General features: G+C 33.9%; 2 protein-coding genes and 1 long non-coding RNA gene across 8 annotated transcripts; 2 read left to right on the forward strand and 1 right to left on the reverse strand.

Annotated features, from left to right (window-relative positions):
* Window positions 1-809: 809 nt before the first annotated feature.
* On the reverse strand, window positions 810-12,125 carry LOC6585817 (synaptotagmin-7). 2 transcript variants are annotated; one of them, XM_002011407.4, is made up of 9 exons: window positions 11,963-12,125; window positions 11,288-11,428; window positions 7,369-7,450; window positions 3,794-4,096; window positions 3,635-3,715; window positions 3,415-3,583; window positions 2,683-2,895; window positions 2,473-2,616; window positions 810-2,420 (listed from the first exon to the last, which is right to left on the reverse strand). In XM_002011407.4, the coding sequence occupies exons 1-8, from the start codon at window positions 12,121-12,123 to the stop codon at window positions 2,516-2,518; spliced, it is 1,251 nt and encodes a 416-aa protein (XP_002011443.2). In that variant the 5' UTR covers window positions 12,124-12,125; the 3' UTR covers window positions 810-2,420; window positions 2,473-2,515. The 2 variants fall into 2 exon arrangements, with proteins under 2 accessions (XP_002011443.2, XP_032588797.1); XM_032732906.2 differs by having other exon boundaries at window positions 810-2,416; window positions 2,469-2,616.
* LOC122756732 lies at window positions 7,944-8,832 on the forward strand. Its single transcript, XR_006356570.1, has 2 exons — window positions 7,944-8,156; window positions 8,247-8,832. It is a non-coding gene; the product is annotated as an uncharacterized LOC122756732 (long non-coding RNA).
* Window positions 12,126-15,068: 2,943 nt separating the features above from the next.
* LOC6585818 (putative uncharacterized protein DDB_G0277255) lies at window positions 15,069-25,477 on the forward strand. 5 transcript variants are annotated; one of them, XM_032732904.2, is made up of 10 exons: window positions 15,069-15,212; window positions 15,685-15,811; window positions 15,898-16,047; window positions 20,376-20,531; window positions 20,612-21,218; window positions 21,759-21,938; window positions 21,993-22,310; window positions 22,965-23,860; window positions 24,514-24,733; window positions 25,212-25,477. In XM_032732904.2, exons 3-10 carry the CDS (start codon window positions 15,952-15,954, stop codon window positions 25,265-25,267), a joined length of 2,529 nt encoding a protein of 842 aa, XP_032588795.1. In that variant the 5' UTR covers window positions 15,069-15,212; window positions 15,685-15,811; window positions 15,898-15,951; the 3' UTR covers window positions 25,268-25,477. The 5 variants fall into 5 exon arrangements, with proteins under 5 accessions (XP_032588795.1, XP_032588793.1, XP_015016243.1 ...); XM_032732902.2 differs by having other exon boundaries at window positions 15,070-15,212; window positions 21,759-21,941; window positions 25,212-25,475; XM_015160757.3 differs by having other exon boundaries at window positions 15,070-15,212; window positions 15,898-16,032; window positions 21,759-21,941; window positions 25,212-25,475.
* The last annotated feature ends 528 nt before the right edge of the window (window positions 25,478-26,005 follow it).

The raw sequence follows: 26,005 nt of genomic DNA on the forward strand, positions 1-26,005 counted from the left end.
TGGACACATTTGAACTCGCACACGTAAACACATCCGTAACTGATCATGCGCTTAGCAGTTACAATAAAAATGAAATAGTACTGTTTCTAGGTTAAAAATTTTTTATTTGCAGCAATTTAATTTATCATAAATTGATTTTTTAATAATAATTTAACAGGTATATAACAAATATGTAATTTCAAGGTGGGTTGAATTTTCGATTTTTTCGTTTTTTAAACTCAGTTTCTTTCTGTTTCTTCATCAATTTATAATTTTTATACTTTGGTTTGTTTTTACTTATTTTTTATATTTTTTTCGTATTTATATATTATTTTTTATTGTTGTTTAACTCTTAAACAATCCATCACTTTTTCTTTTCTTGATTTTTTTTATTTTTCTGCAGCCATCTCTCAGTAGACGCGTGTTCCGGCAATGGTTGGCTAATTTCTCCACTAATATATATATATATATATATATATATATATATATATATATATATATATATATATATATATATATATATCTATATATAGATATATATATATATATGTATACTGTTATATATATATACTTTTTTTTTAATATTTTTAATTTAATATATATATAATATATATATTAAATAACGCGTTTTATCATCTAATATTTGCTAATAAAAATATGTTTATTATTTTATTCTACAGCCTAGTTTATTAAGTTTACTATTTTCGACGTTTTCTTTTATTATAAAAGAAACAACAATTTGCTTATATATATGTACGTAATTAATTAATAACAAACAACGTTTTTAGTATATACATATATTAAAGTGTTTCTTTTTTTTTCTTGGTGTGTTTTATTATATACTTTATTTTCAATTGATTCGCTAATTAAGTTTCTTTAGAATTAAATGAAGTTTTAAATTTAATTCTGTTTCCTTTACTTGTTTATATCAAATATAAATAACGCACAAATCATTAAAAGATTAAGCTGATATAGTTTCAAGAAAAACATATGAGAAAAAACCTTTTCTTTATCTTAATTTTGATGGAGTAAACATTTGTTTCTTGCACAATGAATTGTTCGTTCAACTTCGCTAACTTCTGTCTACTAGTTCATAATTCAGATTTGAATTAGACCTTGATTGAAGTCAATATCTGCTAAGTGCAAAGCTCTCTTCCTTAAGCATTATAGTACTCGTTCACGAGGTACAAAGCGGAGGTATGGGTGACCTGAAAGAAGCATTTAGGTCAATTAAGGGATTTCTATATGCGTATCGTTCCTGTTCGATTTTGAGACTGGAATCTAGATATGTATTTCTTTATATAGATCAGCGTCGGGGCTTGTGTAATCGAATAAGGAAATGCGAGATTGAGCTAAGATTACGTAGTTTCTGGGATCTAGAGAACTATTTATTTTTCTATACAAATAAATATCATTTGAACATATTTTGCTGTTGAATGTGGCAAATGGGAAAAGGAAGGAAGGAAAAGTAATCAGAAAAATCGAAGCACTTCATATTTATTTATTTATTTATTAAAAAGATATTGACATTACTAGAGCCAACTAACACTATAATTATATAGCCAAAAAAAAGTACAGAAAATTATTACAATAGTATCACCGATGGGGGTATTTTATTTGCCAGTCCGGCCAGCTATGCCCCTTTTCACAGTGATCAGTGATACTATTGAAACTATGAAAAACAGAAAGTGTTAAATCAAAAACTTAAAATAAATATTAAAAGAGCTTACATATAATTAAAGTAATTACAATTATAATGATGATTAAGATAAAAATTAGTAAAGAAATGGGAAAATATTATAAGATAGTGAAAAGAAAAAAGAATAAGTGATAAAAAAAAGAGTAAAAGACGAGCTAAAAATAGACTATAGGATAGGATTGAGAAATCACTGCACAAACATTGGCAACAAAATATACACCAGTTCTTATACCTGAGCACTGCAAGTCATTTTCCTAAGGTAAGCTAAAAGCAAAAGGATTTTATTATAAGGAGACAGAGCTCTAAGGAAAAGGCGTGATACTATTTATTATTATTAACACGCAAAATATTAAACGCACTGTGCGTTGAATAATCCGTAGAGCACAAAGGAAAATAAAGCGGACGGAACAGAAATTTTAAATCGCATCAACAAAAAGGACGAATCAATATTACCGATAATCAATTTATGCAGAAAAGCAATTCCTAAAACTGTTCTGCGACACATTAACGATGGTAGATCAATGAGCTGACGCCTACTATGGTTAGACGGTAAACGTTTAGATCCCTTAAGGCAAAGGGAAGAAACTGTTTAATAAACCCAAGAAAATTCAACAAATTTGAAAATATATGCTCGTGAACGAGTATATGCAGCTTTACTGCAATTGAAGCTTTGACTTAAATGCTGCTTATCTTAGGTGTGCTTCATTGAGATCTTAGTTGGTAATCTACTTGTATGGTATATATATATATATATATATATATATATATATATATATATATATATATATATATATTAAGGGCACTCATTGGAGCCCTATATTTGCCGCAGATCGAGATCTATTCGGGCTTCAAGCGATGCCATTGTACCACAGTTTGTTTGGGTTTCGAGATCATATCTTGCCAATGCTTTGTCTCTGAGGCACCTGAACCGTTCTTACCTGAGTGAAGATTACAATATATCAAATCTGAAATTTAATGTAATGTAATGTTAAGCTTTTATTTACCAGCTAACAGTATTCGGCCGATCAACTCGTTTCTACCAATATTATCAAAGTCCATGACCATAACGTCCAAGGAGCACTCGCGAATCTTTTCCCATGGCACATTAAAGCTGAATGATTCATTAAAGACTGGATTAAGCGTACAGGTGAATATTGGTGTTTTTCTCTTCTCTACGCGCTTATCGCCAAATTGAAGCCAAACTTTCACATACGGATCTGCAACAATTAATTTATATTTTAATTTCACATCTCTACGTTATATTTATAACAATAGCTTTCTATATTTGCAGTGTTTTTCCGAATAATCGGTAACTTTCTTCATATCCCTGGTGTGAACGAAGTAATATAGATTAAGGATTTCTTATGAGCATTATGAAATATCAGGCACTTGCGATTCAGCAATTAAACACATTATATGTCCTTACTGCATTCTGAAAATTGCAATAACTGATGCATGCATGATCTAACTCGAAATTGATTCAATTATACGGTGCAACGACAGGCGCTGCTCTTGAGAGTATTTCCGTGTGTGTGGTCCTCTGCATGTGCTGGGGGCATGCGTGCAATAAACGAAGCATGGAGAGAGAACCCCTGGTCGGGCACTCCCCAAAGCGATCTTGTTGGTTTCATGTAGGATCGCTGCTGTGAGGCATTCCAAGTCGTCTAGTTAATTCTCTTAGTTGCTATATATATATTTTTTTTTTTATATATATATTTTTCATGTATATAATTTACCTGACTTTCCGTTGATATCTTTAGCTTTTAGATTTCTTGCTTTGATTAATGTCAGCGTTAAAATTGAGTTTGAAGGATGATAGCATAGTGAAGATAAAAGCTCGCCGCACTTATCCTTGGCTGGCGGCTTCAAGGCCTTCCAAAATGATTGCTTGCCAGCAAAGTCCACCTAAAAGGCACATATATAACTGCTATCTGTTATCTTGAACAATAATATTACCTGGCACAGCGGCAAAAATACTTCACCAATGGAATCGTCTCTTGAGAAACGATCATAATCGAAGACATGTAAATGAAGAACCTAAATAATTGTGGATTTTATTTTAATTAATTAATTTCTAATCTATGAGGCGAACATCTTGCGCATTGCTTCACTTACTCGCGATTGCAGCTTTTGTATTGGAAAGCCCTCGAAATAGAATGTTTCATTCCAGCGCGGGTTCAAAGTTCTTCTCTTTATCTTGGTCTCTAGGCGATGTTTTTTATCTGGCAATAATGTCACTCGCACATAGGGATCGGAAGTTCCACTTAAGTCCTTCGCTGGCAGCTCTTTGCCCTGCAGTACTTTCAATATTAGCGTCGTATTTTGAAAATCATATTCCAATGAAAAGTGAATCTGGCCGACGTTTTCACTTGGATCCGTACTATCCAGGTACATATCTGTCATCGATATACTTTTGTTCTATAAAATTTCCAATATATTAGACTAACTTTAACTCAATTATATTAATTTGTATACCTTGAACCCATTGAAAATGGGAAATCAGAGTTTAATGATTTTATACAAATGCATGAAACAGTTAGAAGGATTCTTGGCACAATGAACGCATCGATTTCAGAAGATATAAGAGCTGGAGACTTGTTTTAGTTTTTATTTTACGCTGAATCCATTGAAAATGGGAAATCCGGGTATAATGGTTTTGTTGAAATGTATGTAACAGGCAGAAGGATACGTGGCAGACCCCAAAAAGTATATATTCTTAATCAGGACGACGAGCTGAGTCGATTTAGCTCTGTCCGTCTGTCTGTCATCCCGCATGTTTGAACGCATCGATTTCAGAATATATAAAGCTGGAGATTTGGATTTTTTTTAATGTACGTATATATAGCGCGCATATCGAGTTTATTTGTCATACCCTAAACCCATTGAAAATGGGAAATCAGGGTATAATGGTTGTGAAAAAAATGTAACGGGCAGAAGGAATCATCACAGACCCCACAAAGTATACATATTCTTGATCAGCACGACAAGCTGAGTCGATATAGCCCTGTCCGTCTGTCCGTCTGTCCGTCCGTATGAGTGCGTCGATCTCAGAAGTTATAAGAGCTAGAGAGCTGAAATTTGGCAGCATACTCGTGTATACCATACGCAGTACGTTTGCTTTATTTTTTTGGATAACTCATCCGATAACTGTTTTATCAAGAATAATCGAAAAATTGATTTTGTTTTTTCAGTCTAATTTGAACACTTTCAGACCTGGAGTCTTCAAATTTGCGATGTATATAAAGTTAATGGATACAAAGATTTTGTAATTTACAGATTTTGGATACCACGCCCCCTACGCCCCCAATTTGTAAAAAACGCATTTCAAGTACTAGATATTTTTGCTTTAGAATGTACACATATTTTATGCTCTGAAAGTTTCATTAAGATTGTATGTCTACAAAAGAAATTATTCAAGAAATAAATTCTCATAATATTGCTCACACTGCAGCGCAGCCCAAGCGCAGTCGCTGCTTACTGCGCAGTTAGCAGAGCGTGTCTGGATGCATGTGTATGTATGTGTGCATAGAAGAAGTGCAGAATGTGTAGAATATCTGCTTAGAGGGTTCAGGGTATCTCCTAGTCGAGCAGTCTCGACTGGAGCCTTCTTATTTGTTTTGTAAAAGACTTTGGCAAATGCACGCATATCATGAAAATAGTCTATCTACAAGAAAAGTTATTGAACAATTAATTTCCAATAGTAAGCCCACATATTCAGCTCATCGCTGTTAATGCTTGCCTGCCTATGTGTTTCTTGTATAAGGAGAATGACGCGAAGAAATTTTGAATTATCAGTTCCTCGAAGGGTTCAGGGTTTCTTACTTGTTTTTATGCGCATTCACGAAATTTAAACGAGAAAGTATATTGGTTTCGTGCATTTCCGTTTTGTGCGGCCGTTTGTCTATCTTTCCGAATGCCCGTATGAACGCAATTTTTTCGGCGCCGTTGAAACTAGAAACTTCAAATTTCGAACACCTATGCTATTCGTGTATATCTCCGATTTATAAAGTGTTAAATTTTCCGAATCCGCCCACTAGGGGCGTGGCAAATCAGAAAATTCATTTTTCGATATACCCAGAGATCATATTAGTTAATGAGCTAGAAAGTTATAATTAGGGAAGTAAATCCGTGTCGACCACCCAAGATCATCAACCTATGGTGGATAGACCTACGCCCACGAGGGGCGTGGCAAATGGGACCTGAAGATATAGTGATTTTTCAAATTCTGTTATACTTTGGGCACTATTGAAAGAAGAAAACATCTCCTGCAGTTTAAAAGCTAGAAACTTCAAATTTGGATAGTTGAGTTACTGGTAACCTCCTATAGCGATGAAAAAATAAAAATAATTCTTAGGCCTCTTTAGGGACGTGACATATCGAAAAATACCCTGTAATTTTCATATTCTTTAGCGTAAGCATTCAAAAATCACAGCTAGGTTACCATTAGCTCGTTCTAAAAACTGACCAAAAATGAGGAGTCTGTGGCTACTATTGGCGTTGCAAATCGGGAAAAACAGAATTCTCTACGCAATTAGAGGTATAAACTCAAAACTTAGCTACTAAATTGCTGATGGGGTGTGAATGAGTATTCTGCAGTTGCTAATGCGAATGACTGAATGTTGCAATTTAATCTATCTATTAATTTCTGGAACTTCCTCAGCAAACTGGATGCCTTCAAATTTTGTAATATTCAATTTACTCTAAAAAAGAACACAAATAACAAAGAAATCTTTGGTCCAGACTGCTCGACTACGAGATCTTCTGATCTTCAGTTCTTTGTATTAACTGATATTCTAATCATTCTACGCTTCCTTTAGGCATTCTGCTATACATACACATTCTCTATTCTACTCAAAAACTTCAAGTATCTAGCTCTTATATATTCTGAGATCGACGCGTTCATACCGAAAAGGGATGGTCCCATTCAGCTCACCCTAATAAAAAATATATATAGACTTTATAGGGTCTGCCACACCTGCCTGTTCAGAGGATTATAATAAGAATATAGAAGTAAGGCATTATTACACAAGGACCCTCTGTGATTTCAATCTATTTTGATTTAAGCTTTCTTTTTATCAAATCGATTGATATTTTAAGTTTTGAAAAATTGTCAATATGATATTTGATATACAACTTTTATATTATCGATATATAAACATTTTTTTGATTTTTTAAAAACTTTTTTCCCCCAATAAATTTATAATCCGTCTCAAAAAACAAGAATAGTAAGAATACGTATTTTTTATTTATATGATAAAGACCGCTTAGCTCCAGTATTCGGAACTCAAAACTATCATAGTGCTTTTATTTAATATGCGACGCCATAAATAAAAGCACTAAGATAGTTTTGAGTACCGAATACTGGAGCTAATATGCGACGCCATATCTGATGTGTTGGGCACTTCATTTTATTACTTTAAGGCACAAATTACATTTGGCTGATACATTTTTAAAGTCAGAATAATTCAACATCACCATATTCAATTTGTGTACTTTTCGCTTCACTTATAACTCAAATATATTAAAAACATGTTTCGATATAAATATATTTTTTATACAAAAATATCGATATATTGATATTTTGATATATTTTCGCCCACCCTATAGACTCGTAATTCAAAGTCCAATTATTTATCACTTAATATTTATGTAAATAATTATATATTATTGATATATATAGGGATACACACCGCTCCATCTTTAGATGTTCCATCATTTGCAGTTGCTCCTGTGGAAGTATTCGATTTTGCTGGTGTCGCTGCTGTGCCGCTCCTATAATGAATTTTGGTCGTTATATATATGTTACATATGTGGTCTATAATCTATATATATAAAACAAAGTCGGGTTTGTTACAAGTCTTATAACTCGAAATCTGCTGGACCAATTTTCATGGTTTTTGATTTGTTGGATTTGTCTCCGCCCCGGATAGCAGAATATATCTTAAAAATACTGAAAATTGACGAATACTTGAAAAATGCGTTATCCCTAAAAGTTCTTTAATTTCGGAGTCGTCTTTGCATTGTGATTTAGAATTTTCTTAGTAGGCTTGATACCAGTGACAGTTTTCGGGCATGCTCTCATTTAAAACAATTATTCATGCGAGTGCATATTCAGTATTACTATTAATAATAAGTAAGAAAGCTCTAGTCGAGACTGCTCGACTAGGAGATACATTGAACCCTCTAAGCTGATATTCTAATCGTCATCATCAGTGTGGGCAATATTATGAGAATTTATTTGTCTTTCTGCCCGTTACATACATTTTCCCAAACCCATTTTCAATGGGTTCAGGGTATAATAAAAATGCCGCGTCCTAGAAGATCTAATCTTTCCCAGCGAACCCGTAATGCAATTTGGCGAACAACGAGAAGTCACCCGAAAAGAGCTCCGCGTTAGTATGGAGCAAAGAAGGGCCTTAATTCGTGCTTCTCGAACGTGATTAATAAATATGCGTGTTTTTTTTAGTACGTATAAAAGGTGAGGCAAATAATGAGCAATCGAATACAATATTACGTTACTGTTAATCACCAAACAGTTTTTCAACTTGATTAATTTATGTTTGATTAGCAGACAACAATGCCACGGAAACGCAAGGGGGCTAAATTGAGTCGTCGAACACTGAAATCTAGAGGCATGCAGGATAGAAGAGCACAAAGATCAGATCAAGAGAGGCAACAAAGCAATGCAGATGTCCGTGTAAGCATGGCGCAGTTACAATTGGAAGAGGCACGAGATGAGCGAAGCCAGCAAAGACAATTAGAACGAAGAGAAGCGCGCAGATTCGTAGTCAACAGCCGTAGAGGAATTGACCGACAACGTCAACAAGTAAATCGAGCACTTACAGCACATTCCAAAGTGGTCATTGGTACATTGGACAAAGAATACCCGCACTGCCATGCCCTTAAATTTAAAAATGAGCCGATCGGGGTGGTGCTCCTCAGGAAAAGAAAAACTCCCAGAAATTGAAACAGCGCCGGAACCATTGCACGGCTTCCTTATCCAGATTCTTTGCTGTTCTTGCAGTCAATGCGAAAATTCAATTCTTGTTTTCAAATGGCATCGTTTGGAGCAGTTCAATTTCACAGTCAAAGTCAAAGGCCAAGTTTACCACAAAGTCAGTTAACAATTGGAGCCAAATGAACCTTATAAATTTGTACAAATTTACTTTATGGGTGGCGAGGACTCCGAACGGGCACTCGCCATCGCGTGGATGCCCGTTGCAACTATAATCACCTCAATTCACCTTTTGCAACGCGCATCGTCAGCGAGCTGGACGCTCTGTTCAATGAGCACAATGCTTTGTTCAGACTTACCCGACCTGCACACAAGATTTCGTGAGAATCGGTCCAACCGTTTCGGAGGAGTTTGGCAACAAACACCGCGACACGAGAATTTTATATATAAGATAAAACATACTTCGGTAGCTTACAACGGTTTCGACTATTACTGCATCCCCACACACTTATAGTTAATGAGATATTTTGTATTTAAGTACAATATATTCCCTAGAAACAATGGATAGGGCAAAGCAACGTTTGCCGGGTTAGCTAGTACATATCTATATCTATCTATCTATATATATAAAAGAGAGTTGTGTAAAAGTGTCTTAGCACTTATAACTCGAGATCTGCTGGACCAATTTTCATGATTTTTGATTTGTTGGATTTGTCTCCGCCACGAGTAGGTCAGTAGATCTTTAAAATACTGAAAAAATTTGACGAATACTTGAAAAACGCGGTTTTTTCCCAAAAGATTTAAATTTCCATTTATACTCAGTAGCCTTGACAACAGTGACAGTTTCGGTCCTGTATAGAAGTAAATAAACAAATGTAGTCAGTCAGTCTACGGCACAGCCTCGAGCAGACCTGACTATTCAAAAAAAAAAAAAAAAAAAAAAAAAAAAAAACTATTCAAAAAAAAAAAAAAAAAAAAAAAAAAAAAAAAAAAAAATTTTTTTTACAAATCAAAAAAAAAAATATTTCAAATCAAAAATCTGAAAAAATTAAAAAAAATCAAAAGATTAAAACCTGACTGTTCAAAAAATAAATAAAAAATTCAAAATTCGAAATTAAAAAAAAAATAAGTTAATTATTAAAAAGTGTATTTTTGGCATTTTATATTTTTGGACTTTTAAACTTTATAAATAATAATTGTGTGCGTGCGTACAAAAGCTAAATATCTCGAATGTTCAGGTATTTGTTTGTCTCAAACATAAATTTGTGTAAATTATTTATATTTATATTTCTCGATTGTTTTATATGGTTTTGTGCGAGGGCAGTATTACTATTAATAAAAATGCCGCGTCCTAGAAGATCTAATCTTTCCCGGCGGACCCATAATGCAATTAGGCAACGGAATATCGTGAGTCAATTATCTGACGAAGAGCGAGAAATCGCCCGAGAAAGGCTCCGCGTTAGTACCCAGCAAAGAAGGGCCTTAATTCGTGCTTCTCAAAGAGAGGCAGCCCGTGAAATGGCAATAAGAAATGGTTCAAGGATTGATTTGAATCGAGAAGCGTTTCGATATGATTGCACCATTGACTATAGCTTGAATCGTTTAGTTTGCATTGGTCCAATGGACGTTGTTTGCCAGCATTGTGGCGCATTGAAGTTTGCTGGTGAAACGCCCGGTTTGTGCTGCCTTAGTGGTAAAGTGGCATTGCCATTAGTGGTCCCGCCCCCAGAGCCATTGCGTTCCCTACTTTTCTAGCGAGCACTCAAAAATACAATGCCTGTTTCCAATTCGGGGCAGAGACAAATCCAACAAATCAAAAACCATGAAAATTGGTGCAGCAGATCTCGAATTATAAGTTTTGTAACAAACTCTACTTTGTTTGATATATATAGAGACTGTTAAGCGGTACGAAGTTCGCCGGGACAACTAGTATAAAATATTTGAATATCAATGTCGATATTCAACCAGACATATATGATTTATCAAGAAAAGCCTTTCAGTCATGGTATAAATTTTGAAAAAACTACATATGTTTTATGATGGAAGAACTTAGATTTATTATACTCATTCATGAAAGTGAATTAGTACATTGGTTTTGTGCAATGTCCGTCTTGCTGTCCGTCCGTCCGTCTGTCCGTCTGTCCGTATGAACGCAGTTTATTTCGGCGCTATTGAAGCTAGAGACTGAAATTTGGAACACATACTCACGTATATCTCCGATTTATAAAGTGTTAAAATTTTCCCAATCATATTAATTGAAGAGCTAGAAAGCTGAAATTTGGAATGTAGATCCGCGTCGACCACCCAAGATCATGAGAAAAATACGCTGTAACTCACACATTTTTAGAGCGTAAGCATCCAAACTTAGCTAGTTCTATGAACTGACGAAAAATGAGGTATCTAGCCTAGTAAGGGCGTGGCAAATCGAGAAAAACTGAATTTTCTACAATATTAGAGCTAAACTTAGCAACTAAATTGCTGATGGGATGTAAATGAGTATTCTGTAGTCGGTAACGCCCGACTGCAACGTTCTTACATGTTTTTTGCCATGTTTTTCTATGATTTATATTTAAATAGGTTTTTGAACTAGTTATTTTCTTTATATCTCATATTACTAACTAGTCCCCGGTATATATGTATAAATCTGTACCTACCCAATGAGAGGCGTTCGCAGGTTTAAAAATCCATTCAATTTTCGATTAATGTTATTTTGTAGAGGATTCGTAATTGCCTGGGCAACGGGCACTTGAGGCTTACTAGGCGGATTCCCAGATTCTAAAATGTCCTGAGCAGCTCTAAATAGAAAATAATACCATTAGTTTATGTATGTGTAAAAATATGTACATAGATCAGTATAATTTGTCATTGCTTCTGTAAATATATTATTATACGCATTCTAAGGAATACGTGACCATTAAAATATTGAACGTCAAAGAACTCTCTCAATAAACCAAACAGAATATTGTATTGGAATATTGTATCCTATCCAGCAGGGCTTAGCAAAAATACTATTTGGCTATATTCTCTCCCAATGAATCTGTCAGTTGCTTATCGACCCTAAATTATTTAGATACATTTCTTGGCTAATAATAGACTTAAAGCTTCCAGATGTGAGCTCGTAATTTCAGTTGCAAGTGTAGCTAATACTTGTATGTTCTTCTATAACAATAAATCAGTTATAAATACTATCAAAAGTATAATACTTTGAGCTAGAATTGAATCTAATATGTAATCTGGAGTCAGTTGTAGACGTGGTTCAACCCATTTAAACTTTCAAGTCAGAAGAATGACAATGTAGTAAACTATCAGCTTTGCGTATATGACCTTACCTCAAGCTGTAGCTACTTGATTCCTCGTCTTCATTGGGCTCAATAAACTGCAGCTGTGACCTTTTGTGCCGCCACCACAGATATCCACCAGCCAAAAATAGGGCTATCGCAATAATTAAGCCCAGTATAGCTAGGCAAGCTATCAGTATTATGCTCGCCATATCTGTAACAAGTTCAAATAAATCTATATCAGAGAATCACATAATTTTTTGGAATTCGTACAGGTTTTCAAAACTAATATTACAATTCAATATTGTATAAAATACACATACGAAATTCGGAGACTCTAGATAAAGGCTTAAATCGATGACATTAGAACGGCAATAGTTATTGATATCTTTAAACAAACTTTATATATGTGTGTTAAACGGGGACTCACAAATAAATGGTTATACATATGCACAGACGAACAGGCGACCTAGCTCGTTGTACTGAACAAGAAAATATCAACTTTATGGACCCTATATATATTTTAGCATTATACTCCGATTTCTCATTTTCAATGTGATCTACCTACATTCCAAATTCCAACTATCAGGACGGACAGAAAAATTAGCATTGACACTCAACTCAAACACCCGCTCTGTTTAAAGGCTGTGCACATTTATAAAGCTACAATAATAATTCGAATTACAATTATATTTCTATAATAATTTTTTTAAAGTAATTGTAATTTATATATGTATATTAAAATCAATTCGGAGATTCTAGCTACAAAGATCTTTGAATATACAGCAACAATAAAAACAAAATTTCAATATTGTTTTAATTTCAAGTGTCTGGATCATCCCCTCAACGTTCATACATAAACGCAGGCGGATGGACGGAAAAGATGGGTCACCCAGCTCCTTTTCCTGTTTAAGAATACATTTACATATATACCAAATGGTGATGGTAGTGTGGGTGGGGGGGTGTCATCTATCTGTTACATACACAATATCATTATACCCCCTTATATATAAATAAATATATATATATATATATATATATATATATTGGTCTGCTGCGTGTAGCTCAATGTGTGTACACATGTATTTACATATAATCACATTCAATATTCACTTATGCTTGTCCTACAATGAACCTTACTGATAAAGAAAAATATTTTTTTGTGTAGCTTACAGATAGAGAAAAGTTTCGAATTTTACCTTTCAAATGATATCATATATAAGTATATATAATATATATATATATATATATTGATATATCCTTTTGAATAATTAAGGACAATTATACTGCGACGTTCTAGGTTCTGTAATATTGTAATATATATATATATAAAAATATATATATATATATATATATATATATATATATATATATATATATATATATATATATATTATTTATTTACAACTCTGCTTCACACATCTTACACATTTTATTTTTTATTTTTTAGTTTAAAAAACACTTTTGCGAGTTATGTGTGTATAAGTAAATGTGACTAAGCAGCAGGGGATGACGATGACAGTAACCGACGAACTGGTAAAAGTAAACGCCGAAAACAGAAAAGCTCATCCATCTCAGTGGAGAGTCAGAGGTGAATATTGAAACTTTTTTATATATATATATATATATATATATATATATATATATATATTCTGTATTTATATATATATACATATATTTAACTGCAACTAACATTTTACATGCGTTTTAGCAACTCAATCAAACCTAACCAAATTATTATTATGGAATATAGGACTTACATTTATAACTATGGCTGGAAAGCTTATTAAGCGACCCGTTCGCGCAGGTCGACTTCTTCTAAATGTGACTAAATTCAAAACAAGTTTTATTACTTACTTCTCTCTTTTAATAGAGATAAATAGTTTTAAAGCTATAAAAATATCATAGGTTCCTGAAGATTTCGTAAATTTAAATAAGTCTATTCATAAATAATAATGTCGATTATCGAAATCATTTTCCTTTGCCTTTATTAAAATGCGTTTTCTGTATTTTACTTTTTATACCCTGAACCCATTGAAAATGGGAAATCAGGGTATAATTGTTTTGTTGAAATGTATGTAACAGGCAGAAGGAGGCGTGGTAGATGCCACAAAGTATATATATTCTTGATCAGGGCTGGGTCTATTTGGCATGTCCGTCTTTCCGTATGTATGAACACGTCGATTTCAGAAGATGTAAAAGCTAGAGACTTAAATTTTTTTTTTATGTCCGTATATACAGCGCGGATATTGAGTTTATCACCAAAAATCGCCAGCCCGTTATTTTTTATCGATAAAAAACCGTATCGAAAATCAGTTTTAAAATGATATCTCCTACATTTTTAAAGCTAAATTCTTCAAATTTCATATGTATATGCATTTTATACAATTTCGATTTTTGTTAAAAGTTACCCCCTTCCCTATATCCACCCCCTCACCCTCACATTTGTAAAAGGCGTATTTCAAATATTTGAGACTTGTGCTTTGGCAAATGCATGCATACCCATGTAATAATCAGAATCTGAAAGTTTCATGAAGAAAGTACAACCTCAAAAAAAGTTATTAAACAATTAAATTTCCATGGAAAGCCGACACTGCAACCAATGCGTGTTTATGCGTGCGTGCGTATGTCTGTGTAATAATCACAAATGTTTAAATTGGAGTTCACTTATTTATGGACAAACCCAAATAGAACTTTCGTCAATTCGAAGCAAATTTTCGAAGAAATATATTTGTGCTATATAAAGTAAAATACAGGATATCGGTTAGTCATGATATCTTAATTCAAGTGGTGAAATCCGGTGTAATATCTTTACGAGAAAGAAATTCACCAAACTCATGGAGAGCGTTACAAAGAGATAGAAAAGAGCGGGAGCGAGAGAGATATGGAGAGAGAGCGAGTAGTAGCGTTTTTATGATACTCAGGGACCATGCGCTTTAAGAATTTTAAATTCTGCGCATGTCAGAGGCCTCACCAAACGCAAGTCTGGCATTGTTTTAGACATTTTCCTTGTTTCTCGAATTATTTAATGCTTCTTCTAAGCGCACTATATGTACATACATACAAATATATGAAAAATAGAAGAGAAGTGGGAGAGAAAAGAGCTATTTTTGCCATTGAATCGACCAGCTGCCCAGAATCAGAATCAACTCAGTTTAAGTTTAGTCGCAAGGTACCCGTATCGCACAACGCACCTCACATATTTTGTGCTTGAAATTGATGTGTGTAGGTGCATATATATCTATGTATGTGATATATATACATCTTTGTGTGTACTCATTAGGTCCCTGTATTTATGAAGGTACTTATACACACGTACACTTATAGGTACCGCGGGTATGCATGCTGGTGTAGGTACACATGCATGACTTATCCCATAAGTCCGAATGCATTTAACTGGATACGCGTTGAATATGTTTTAAAAGTATTACCATATGCTCCATCGGAATAAAAGAGCAAAAGTTTGTTAAATGTCTACAAATAAGACTATATATATACATATATATGTGTGTGTGTCTAAATATATATAGAAGATTAGAGAGTATGTGTATTGTGTAATAATTGTGTAACGTTCACCAATCGGAATATAAATATCCTTATATATATATATATATATATATATATATATATATATATATATATATATAAAATATATCCTTATCTTGATATATCTATATATACCAATATCTATACCTATATATATATATATATATATATATATATATATATCAAGATAAGGATATATGCAATAATTATTTAAATTGACATTTCAGACGTATCGGCTCAAAAATGAACAAGAAATTTAGAAACGTATAAATTTCGTATAATAATGGAATTGGCTTGAAAAATACAAAACCATTTTCTTGAAAATTGAAAGAGAAATATGTCCAAAGTATATAGGTAACTATGTAAATATATATACATATATACATATATGCATATATATATATATATATATATATATATATGTACCTTCTTATTCGCAGATTCCTGTTGTTGAAATCGGGCTGATAGGATATGATATATAAAGTACGCAAGGTATGTTTATACCAGAAACACTAAGAAGCTGTATGATCGAGACGGACGTATCTTCCTATTTACAAACATCATCTACCGGACAGGTAAAAACTATATATGTATGTATATGCAATATGTATACATTTCGGGCTATAATAATACTTTTGCATTAAACTCATATAAAGAGTAAAAGAGTAGAAAGGCTTTCGCCAGGATATTCGAGGGAATATATTAGTATTATGTTGTGACCATATGAGGATAGAATAGAGGATGGAAAGAATGAAAAATGTTGTCCAAGCATTGGGTAATCATTATTTAACTACCAATTGTTGGTCGAATTGATTTGGCTAAGGATTGGCTCAGAGATGGCGTATTATTATCAATTGATTAATTATCATAACTCTGCCTGAATTAAAAGCTTTTAATGTAGTTGGGATTGATTACTTCTCGCGATTGTAGGGAATTAGATAGAAATACAGAGCGATACGATTGCTGGACAGCACGCTTCCCACTCACAGAAGATAGAAGACAGAAAAAGAAACAAGATAAATTATTGATAGACAACACGATATACTTAATAATATCCTACTCTCTTCATTTGGTCAAAACCGAACATTTCCAAGGTAAATCTTGAAATTAGGTCCGATTTTTATTACCCCATTATATCATATGTAAATATGATCGGAAATATAACATTTGAGGTGGTATCCCATATAATCAATTTTTTTAATCATAAAATTGACAGATTTTGACAAATATTACTATATGTGTATATGTTTATATCCCTTCCCGATACCTTGAGCATTTTCACTCATAAAATTATAATACTTATCGAAATTCATCTTATCTGAGTAAATATTTTTACAATGTCACTAATAAAATTAATTCTAATTGTTAGGTATAATGAAAAATGGTCTGGATTTGTAGGAAAAATTAATAAATGCGATTTCCATGTTACACCATTAATCAAAAATATTTTAAAATGTAACTAATGAAATTTTTATTGATACATTGACTTTTTAAAATCAAATCATTCTTGGTGTATGTATCTATTAATTATCATATGTATGTATATATACATAAATATATATATGTATATGTATCTAAAGTAAAAGAAAATGTGTGCATCTTGTTTGTCTCCCCTCACCTCTTACCTTTCACCTCTCACATTTTTTCACATCTTTTTACTGTGCAAGTTTGTGTTGTTTTTCGTTAGAATATGTACTTATTTCCTCATATAATTGAGTTGTATACAAATTATTGCAGCCTTTCTACTGTCGGAGCATCGATTATAAAGGACGTTTATTTTGATTAAGCTTTAGAAACTAATCTTTTATAATTATTATATACTATAGATTTTATAGTAGTTGACCTTCTTTATGTCTGTCTGTCTCTTCGTTCACGTGATAATTTAGCAACCATTTCAGAAGATTCTCTGCATGGGGTATCAAAATGCCTAGATATTGTAGGATTTAGTTGGTCAAGTCCGTTCATATATGAATCATTAGAGATCGCGATTATATATATTTTCTGATACACAGCGTTTAATAATATATCTTAATTTTCTATCAATTAGTAATAAACATGTGGAAAGAAATAAAATTCTATGTTAGTAAGTTAGAATAAATAGATTCTTCTGAAATAAATACCCATATCTATAATACCTAATAATATAATATATCATTCATAAGAAGAGCGCAAATGGGACTGTAGTACCTAGGAGTTGGAAGTAAACATTTAATAACGACAGATAAACTTCCGAGAAGGAAAGTTGGAACACTCTTGTATTGTTCTATTTAACCAGTCCAGAACATTGGGGGTATGCTTTATTTACATTACAGGTCAAGAAAAGCGTCCAGCACTTTCTCTATATGTTTATATGAATATGTGTTTTTAGACTAAATGCATTTTTATTGAATGTATGTTTATATCTGTGTGCTACTATTTGTTTAAATTATTATGTGTTTCGAGTCTTTTATAATAATACATACATATAATCATGGATTACATTTAGGCTGATATCAGAGTGGCCGCGATAAGCGATGCGATAATATGGAGCGACAATAAGCGAGAATTGATTTACATGTTGATTTACATGTAATCGCTTAAAACATGTCAGAGTGCAAGCGAAGCGAGAAGAGAGCCAAAGCGAGAAGTAAAGCGAGTTGCGAGAAAGCATTTCTGAAATGTTTTCTCTCTTTATCGCATAATAAAGCTTTTCTTATACGTGTGTTTTCGTTGCGTGCTGAGCTTTAATAACCGTTGGTTAGTCGGTGAAATATATTCTTTTTGGCAATTCAAGCAATATTTCTCTCTTTCACTCTGACATGCCAACGCTTTGCAGATCGCTACGATAATTCTCGCTTATAGTATCGCATCGCTTATCACGGCCACTCTGACATCAGGCTTAGAGTTGTCGAATAATTTAAAATATCTTATCAATGATATTTTAGGTTTTGAAAAAAATATCAAAATGATATTTGACATGCAACGTTTAAACTTTTTCCCCACAATATATATTTTCTATATAATCTATATAAAGAATAAAAACCGTTTAATCCAGTATGGGGTACTCAAAAGCATAATAGTGCTTGTTTTTCAAATGCGACGCCATATATGATGTGTTAGCATTTGTTATACCCTGACCCCATTGTAAATGGGAAATCAGGGTATAATAGTTTTGTTTAATGTATGTAACAGGCAGAAGTAGGCGTGGCAGACCCCACAAAGTATATATATTCTATGAACGCGTCGATCTCAGAAGATATAAGAGCTAGAGACTTGAAATTTTCCTAGGTCCGTGTATATTACGCGTATATCAAGTTTTGCTCTAAATGTCTATAGCTACTGCCGATATATTATTATCGTTTAAAAATGGCGTATTTCAAATACTAGAGACTTGTGCTTTAACATATACACGAACTTTAATGTTATATTAACGACTTAAAAGTTTCATGAACATAGTTCACTAACAAGAAAAGTTATTAAACAATTAAATTTCCATTGTAAGTCCACACTGCTGCCAATGCGTGTTTATGCTTGCGTCCCTATGTTTTTCTATGCGTGTGCTTCTTGTGTAAGCAGAAAGTCTCGAAGAATTATTGTGAAATACATATCAATTCTTCGAAGAGTTCAGGGGATTTCGTAGTCGAGCAGTCTCGACTAGAGCTTTCTTACTTGTTTTTATTATTATGTTATATATATATATTTAGTATACAAAAATATCTATGTATTGATATTTTGATATATTTTCAACAACCCTAGTTAAATTTCTATTTTGAAGATAACTCATTGAATTTCAAATCAAATATTGCTTAATGTATTATATTAAATATATGAACATATTGTCTGAATATCAGTTTTTGGAATTTGACGCAGAAGCACGATTACCTAAAATATATTCATTCTTGATCATAATTAATAGGCTCACCCTGTAGCATTTGTTTATCAAGTTTGATTTAAATAATCAAATTCGTGAAATCGACGTTCTGCAATTGTGGATTACCTATTTTGGATACCATTAAAAACCTCGGAAATATTTTTTAGTATTTCGATCTTCTTTCATTTTTAATTAAGAAATAGAATCACAAACCCATTTCATCACAAATCGATCCATTGTTCTATTGTTCAATTAAATCTGAAAGAAGATATGTATATATCTGTCCTTCAACTGTCTTTTTCTATATATGTATGTATATGAATGCTTGCAAAATACTATTTACAACCAAACAATGCAAGAAATTGTTTTAAATCTGTTTTTGGTGTGTGTTTTAAATGTTTTAATTTCAGCCACGATACGTATCGACATTTCTATCCAGTTTAGCATATGAAAGTTTTCACCCGTCGTAATTTATTAATTTGTAGTCGAAAGCGAAACCGTAAGAAACACCTTCAGTACGGGTATTGAATATTGAATTAAAAAAAAAAAAAAAGTAATCAAAATGATTATATGGAATATTTTTAGTTGCTATTATATCTATTATTATTTATTACTTGTGTTATAATAAATGCAATTGAAATTGATACTTTCCCGAGTTTCTGCAATAATTATCTTTTAAAATTTATTAAATTTAAATATTTATAAACATTAGAATGGATTTTCGTATAAAACAAGTAAAAAAGATCTAGTTGAGACTCTTTGACTACGAGATCCCCTGAACCCTTCGAGCAAGTGATATATCAATGTTTCTTCGCGTCTTTCTTACATGTTTTGTAATTTTTCTTTTTGGCTAAATTTGTTTGTGCACATCTTTTAAATGGTTTCATACGGTTTCATTTTCATTATATACGTATATAGTAGATGAAAATACTTTATATTTCGTAAATCTGTGCAAGTTTCACAAACTGTTGTTCTATTCAAATGTATACTAAGAAAAAAAAAAACCATTTATATATATATTTCAGTATATGTACATAATCTATTTGTTCGTATCTTTTTTATGTGTAGGATGAATTTCACCCATTCATTGAGGCATTATTACCATACGTCAAATCATTCTCGTACTCTTGGTTTAACTTGCAAGCTGCTAAACGAAAATATTACAAGAAACACGAGAAGCGCATGTCGTTGGAAGAAGAAAGGCATTGTAAGGATGAGCTGCAGGTAATCGAACATATCTTGTATTGTGCACTTAAATTGTGAATATATATATATATATATATATATTTTTTTTTTTTCGATAGAATGAAAAAACAGAAGTGAAACAGAAATGGGCGTCACGACTTTTGGGTAAACTACGAAAGGATATAACACAAGAGAGTCGAGAGGATTTTGTGCAATCGATTATTGGGAAACGTAAATCCATTTGTGTCCTATCGAATCCCGATCAAAAAGGAAAAATGAGACGCATCGACTGCCTAAGACAAGCCGACAAAGTCTGGCGTCTCGACCTCGTTATGGTTATACTCTTTAAGGCTATACCATTAGAGAGTACCGATGGCGAACGGTTGGAAAAGAATCCTGAATGTCTCCATCCCGGTCTGTGTGTCAATCCCTATCACATAAACGTCTCCGTGAGAGAGTTGGATCTGTATTTGGCGAATTTCATCAACACGCACAATTCATCAATAAATACCATCTCCAGTTCATTGCCTAGCAGCCGATCGGCCCAAGTTGCCATTTGCAGTCAACATCGAAACAATAATATACCAGTAGACAGAAAAGACGATAATGACATTGATGCGAAAACAGAAGGTCTTCGCCACAATCCATACAATGGTGTTGTTTGCAACGATATTATCCTGGCCACCGGAGTTTTCTCATCGCAGGAGCTCTGGACCCTCTCCAAAGGTATCGTACTATCACTATGATTTAACTTTCATAAGTTTATAATATAAAATAATAAAAATCAGTAATTCATATAAGTAGTTATAGCAAGTAAGAAACTTTCAGATCATGAAGATGACATGTAAAGCATGCGGAATAGGTCTTTGCAGATTTGGGGTGGTGAAGGAGTTGGATTTTGGGTGCCACTCAAAATATAGACGCTAGCTGTAAGGTGTACGTTATACATTTGTATACCCTGAGCCCAATGAAAATGGATAATTCATTAAAAAATGACATTTTGTCAGTAGCATACGTACAAGTTTACTTTGTAACCATACTAGTTTTGCATTTATCTTGTTCATATGTACATATGTATATCGTATATAAATTTGTCAAGTGTGAATTCTTGATGAGGAAGACTACCTAGGGGTCAGCATTCGTTAGGTTAGAAGGCCTGTGTACGATACGTATATGATTGTATGATGCTCGCTCCTCCCTGAACACTTGACGCGTCCTCCCTTGAAAGTGTAAACGTCTAAGTAAATAAATATTTGTATTTTGTAGACTCAATACTGGATGAAGTGAGTGATAATAGCTTGCAAACGAACATTATCAAGAGGGAGAATCTGGGAACGGCTTTTGACTGCAACACATATCAACTGACTCCCGATTCACCCATATCCAGCTCGCAGGGCCAGGCACAAGCAGGTGCTATTGTGGCCAATACAATTCCTGGCGGATACAGCAGTGAGTATTAACAATGTCTTTGGGGCAAATAATATCGTTAGTTTTCTGCAGTTGACTTTATCGATCAGAATCAGAGAAGCGTACACTTATCATCGTCTCCACTGCTGCGCGCAGATACGACAAATGGCTCGAGCGATGCATGCAAAATTGACCAAAGCTCGTCGCCTCCACTAATTTCATGTACAACAACAACGGGCACCGAGAACTGCTCAACTGGCAGTTTCTCTGTCGTCCTCCGATCAGCTGACAACATGAATTCAAGTGAGGAAATAACAACAGCGGCAGCTGAGTCCTCAATTTCCCTGAATCGATATACGCCTCTAAATAGTCGCCCCAGTGTAGCTATGCCAGCTATTCGCTCAGCAGAAGGTAAGTCCGGTGATGGTGCATTTAGATCGTAGGCTAGAGCACATTATTATACAATGTTCGAACCGGAATACATCTATGTAGAAAGTCTGGCTAATAAGCCAAGCTTGCAGCATAGCGACGACCACGATCAACTACATACATATGTCGTATAGGGTAGTTACAAGTTTTTGTCAACATCAACGTTCACTCTACCGGGGAAGCTGATCAAATGAAATGAAAAATTAAAACAAGAAAAATAAGCAGAACTGCCTAAGAGGGGGCGCGATAAGCGATGCGATGCTATAAGCGATCTGCGATCTACCGTAGCGATCTGCAAAGCGTTGGCATGTCAGAGTGAAAGAGAGAAATATTGCTTGAATTGCCAAAAAGAATATATTTCACCGACTAACCAACCGTTATTTAAGTTTTATGCGATCACATGTAAATCAACATGTAGAGCTTTCTCGCTTATTGTCGCTCCATATTATCGCATCGCTTATCGCGGCCACTCTGACATCAGCCTTACACGGGGTGTACAGTAACTCGGCTAAATCGAAAGCTTTCACAGTTAAGCTAAGGTCGTTTTGCTAATAGACCATGTTAGCTTGTAATCATTGGCTTTTGAATAGTAATATAAGTATTTTGTGTCTCTTTTCCATGTATATATGTCTATAGCCATATTGCATCACAACTGTTCGACATTTCTGGCAACGTCTGTTAGCCCGGTTAATACAATCTATTATCCGCAACATAGCAGTCCACGACTTATGCCTCATACGATATTAGATCAGGAACATGCACATGCCACACAACAACAACAACAAGAACAACAGCAACAACAACAACACCAGCAGCAGCAGCAGCATCAGCAACAGCAGCAACAACAGCAGCAGCATCTTGCCAGCGACACACATGATATAAGCGATTTTGTAACGTACGTTTGCCAAGATGGAGCAGGAGGTGGAGGGCATTCAACAAGCCTAGCGGCAGCCGCAGCCGCAGCAACCTTAGATAGTCCAGTCTTTCAGCATGCGCATCAGTTGTCCACACATCATAGCCATCATTCCCCTCACTATCAAATCCATCCACAGCTGAGAGCAACGAAATTGGGGGCTGCTCCATCGTCGTCCCATTATCATAGCACAATGTTGCCTCCGATGCTGCCACCGATGGCTCGACCTGTTGCTATAATACGCACCAGCGCTGATCTGGCAAGGGTCACGGGGCAGTCTTCCGCCACGTCCTCGTCGACGAAGGGCAGCACAGTGGCCAATGATGATGAGAATCGCAACATCAATTCAATGGATGGGGGTACCCAGAGTCCAGCTAATCCAGAGATAGATCCAAATACAAATGCGGATTGTACAACTTTGGTTTCAAGATCCTCGCCACAGTCGCAGCCACAGCCACAGCCACAGCCAGCGACCAGTCCTCATACCCATACAAGCGAAAGTCTCCGAAGTAAAATGCCATCGATTGCCTCGAATTCGCTAACTCGAATCGCAACGCCAATGTACCCCACGGCAAATAGTCGAGAGTATTTCAATCACTTTCATACCCAATCGACATCGGTAAGTACCTACATATTCTGAAAATGTCGAAGTTTTAATGCTTACTGGAATCACTAAACAAACACACACACCCTCGCTGCCGAACTCATTCAACCGTTGGCTAATGCAGTTTGATTTGCCAATAATTGAATATTAATATCACTTTAGGCAGAATACATCGGGAAAATCTATATCTCGCAACGTTTTAGACCTGCCAGTCAGAAGCGTTCAACAGAAACTTCGGTACGAGAAGATTGAAAAAGATTAAAAACCATCTCTTCTTGAGGGATTCCAGTTTCCTCCTAACTGCGCACTCTCCGCTAGGAGGAACTCTCCCTTGTGCATGATTACTGTTGTGAAGGTTTTTAAAGCTCTTAGAGCCCTTTAATCGCTGACATCTAGAATTTATGCGATATTGACCTCTCCTATATAATTTTAGATATATGTATGCATAACATAGCCGCCAAATTTTGGTTCTCTAATCAGTGCTGGGCACGCATTCAGAGACCCCATGTGTAACACGTGTAAATGTATACAAAGCATACATTCTTTTAGTTCAGTGAGGAATCTGGGTATAATGATTTTGCTTCTGACGGAACATAATTTCATACATTTCTTTTTATTTGATGTATATACTTTCTAAACAATTTTGAAAAACATGTATTTTGTTTCAGCTATTGGGCTATGCTGGATCTATTTCGACAATGTCTGGTGTCATGAGTCCAACAAATCTGAGTTTATATTCAACACCAACAATGACTGTGAGCTCTGCACATCGTTCAAATGCAAGATCCCGATGGAATAATGGACTAACCGAAGATGAATTTAACCTAATTCCGCACTCTGTAGCTAGTACAAATATAGAAAATACACAGGTTATATTGATGGAAGATTGTAAGTATTGTATTTAGTTCTGTTATAAAAAAATGAATTAAAAATAGGAACTATTGATATATCATTAAAGCCTATAAATAGGAAAGGAGAGTAATACTCCTGCTTCTTCTATGCATAAGTAGCAAATTACACATGTACACACATATGTATACGCGTATAAGCACTATCTATCGATTCTTATCGATAAAACGAAGCGTAATGAGTTATCGAAATTATGATAAACTTATATTGTCTATGGTATATTCGAATATACATGTAACATAAGCTTTAGTATTTTACAAGATCTCTTAGTTAAGAAAAACGGGCGTGGCGTTCTAAACTCGCGGGTTGTGGGGTGAGGCATAGGCTATCGAATCTTATGTGCTACTTTTATTTTTATTCCATGCCCATGCGTGAAAGAAACACGCATATGATCATGCACTAACCCAGGTTGTGTTCACTTGTTTGACATTAATACTTGAATTCTTTTCCATTTCAGCAACGGGTCGTTTCACTGATGAATACTCTACAAATGCAAATCGTGATTATGTTTAATAAATTACCAACATAATATTGTGGAGCTATGCTTCGGGCAAGCTAAAGCTGATATACAATTATTAAGGCATATTTAAAAAGAACAAACATACTGATATTCTCCCATAACATACATTGTACATATGCATAATATAAACAAAAGTAAAAGTTGAAACAATTATACATAAAATATTTGGTTATATAGATATACATAAAAAAAAAAAAAAAAAAAAAAACAAAATATAAAATATAAATAAAATATATATAAATACAAATATATGTTGTGGGTATGTATTCATCAACGGTCTTGAATACATACACACACACATATAAAAACACTTTTTGTTGATTCACTTATTTATATGACTAAATAGAAGTGTAAATTAATACATAAATAAATTATATTTTTAACATTTTTAATAGAAAATAACAAAAAAATATAATGTATGTAAGAACCATGAAAACTTTTTATCATGGTTATTAGTTCCATGTGCAGGCAATAAATTATAATAAACATGTACATATTTTTTAAAGACTTTAGAGATTAAAAAATATATTTAAAATGAGCAATAAGAAATTTAATGAATATATATTGTGACAATATTTACTTAGATTTAGTAACAATTGTGACAAAAAACAGATATACATATATATATATATATATATATATGCCGATCCCGATTTAAGACTATACAAAAGCCCAAATCTTTTAATGCAAAGCGCATTTCGGATCGTGAGTTTAATTAAGTTGCTCTTCAA

Source organism: Drosophila mojavensis, unplaced genomic scaffold (assembly GCF_018153725.1).
Source record: "Drosophila mojavensis isolate 15081-1352.22 unplaced genomic scaffold, ASM1815372v1 contig_151, whole genome shotgun sequence".
Lineage (NCBI taxonomy): Eukaryota > Metazoa > Arthropoda > Insecta > Diptera > Drosophilidae > Drosophila > Drosophila mojavensis.

What these genes read in the sequence shown, in the direction of transcription:
- LOC6585817 (XM_002011407.4), bottom strand. Translation starts at nt 12,123, where the DNA reads ATGGCGAGCATAATACTGATAGCTTGCCTAGCTATACTGGGCTTAATT. An exon ending in CTGCGAACGCCTCTCATTGG is followed by an intron (nt 7,451 to 11,287) that starts GTAGGTACAGAT and finishes AATTCATTATAG; the next exon opens with GAGCGGCACAGCAGCGACAC. An exon ending in CGGCCGAATACTGTTAGCTG is followed by an intron (nt 2,617 to 2,682) that starts GTAAATAAAAGC and finishes ATCTTCACTCAG; the next exon opens with GTAAGAACGGTTCAGGTGCC.
- LOC6585818 (XM_032732902.2), top strand. Translation starts at nt 15,952, where the DNA reads ATGTTTATACCAGAAACACTAAGAAGCTGTATGATCGAGACGGACGTA. An exon ending in GACAGGTAAAAACTATATAT is followed by an intron (nt 16,048 to 20,375) that starts GTATGTATATGC and finishes TTTTATGTGTAG; the next exon opens with GATGAATTTCACCCATTCAT. An exon ending in AATTCCTGGCGGATACAGCA is followed by an intron (nt 21,942 to 21,992) that starts GTGAGTATTAAC and finishes AGTTTTCTGCAG; the next exon opens with TTGACTTTATCGATCAGAAT.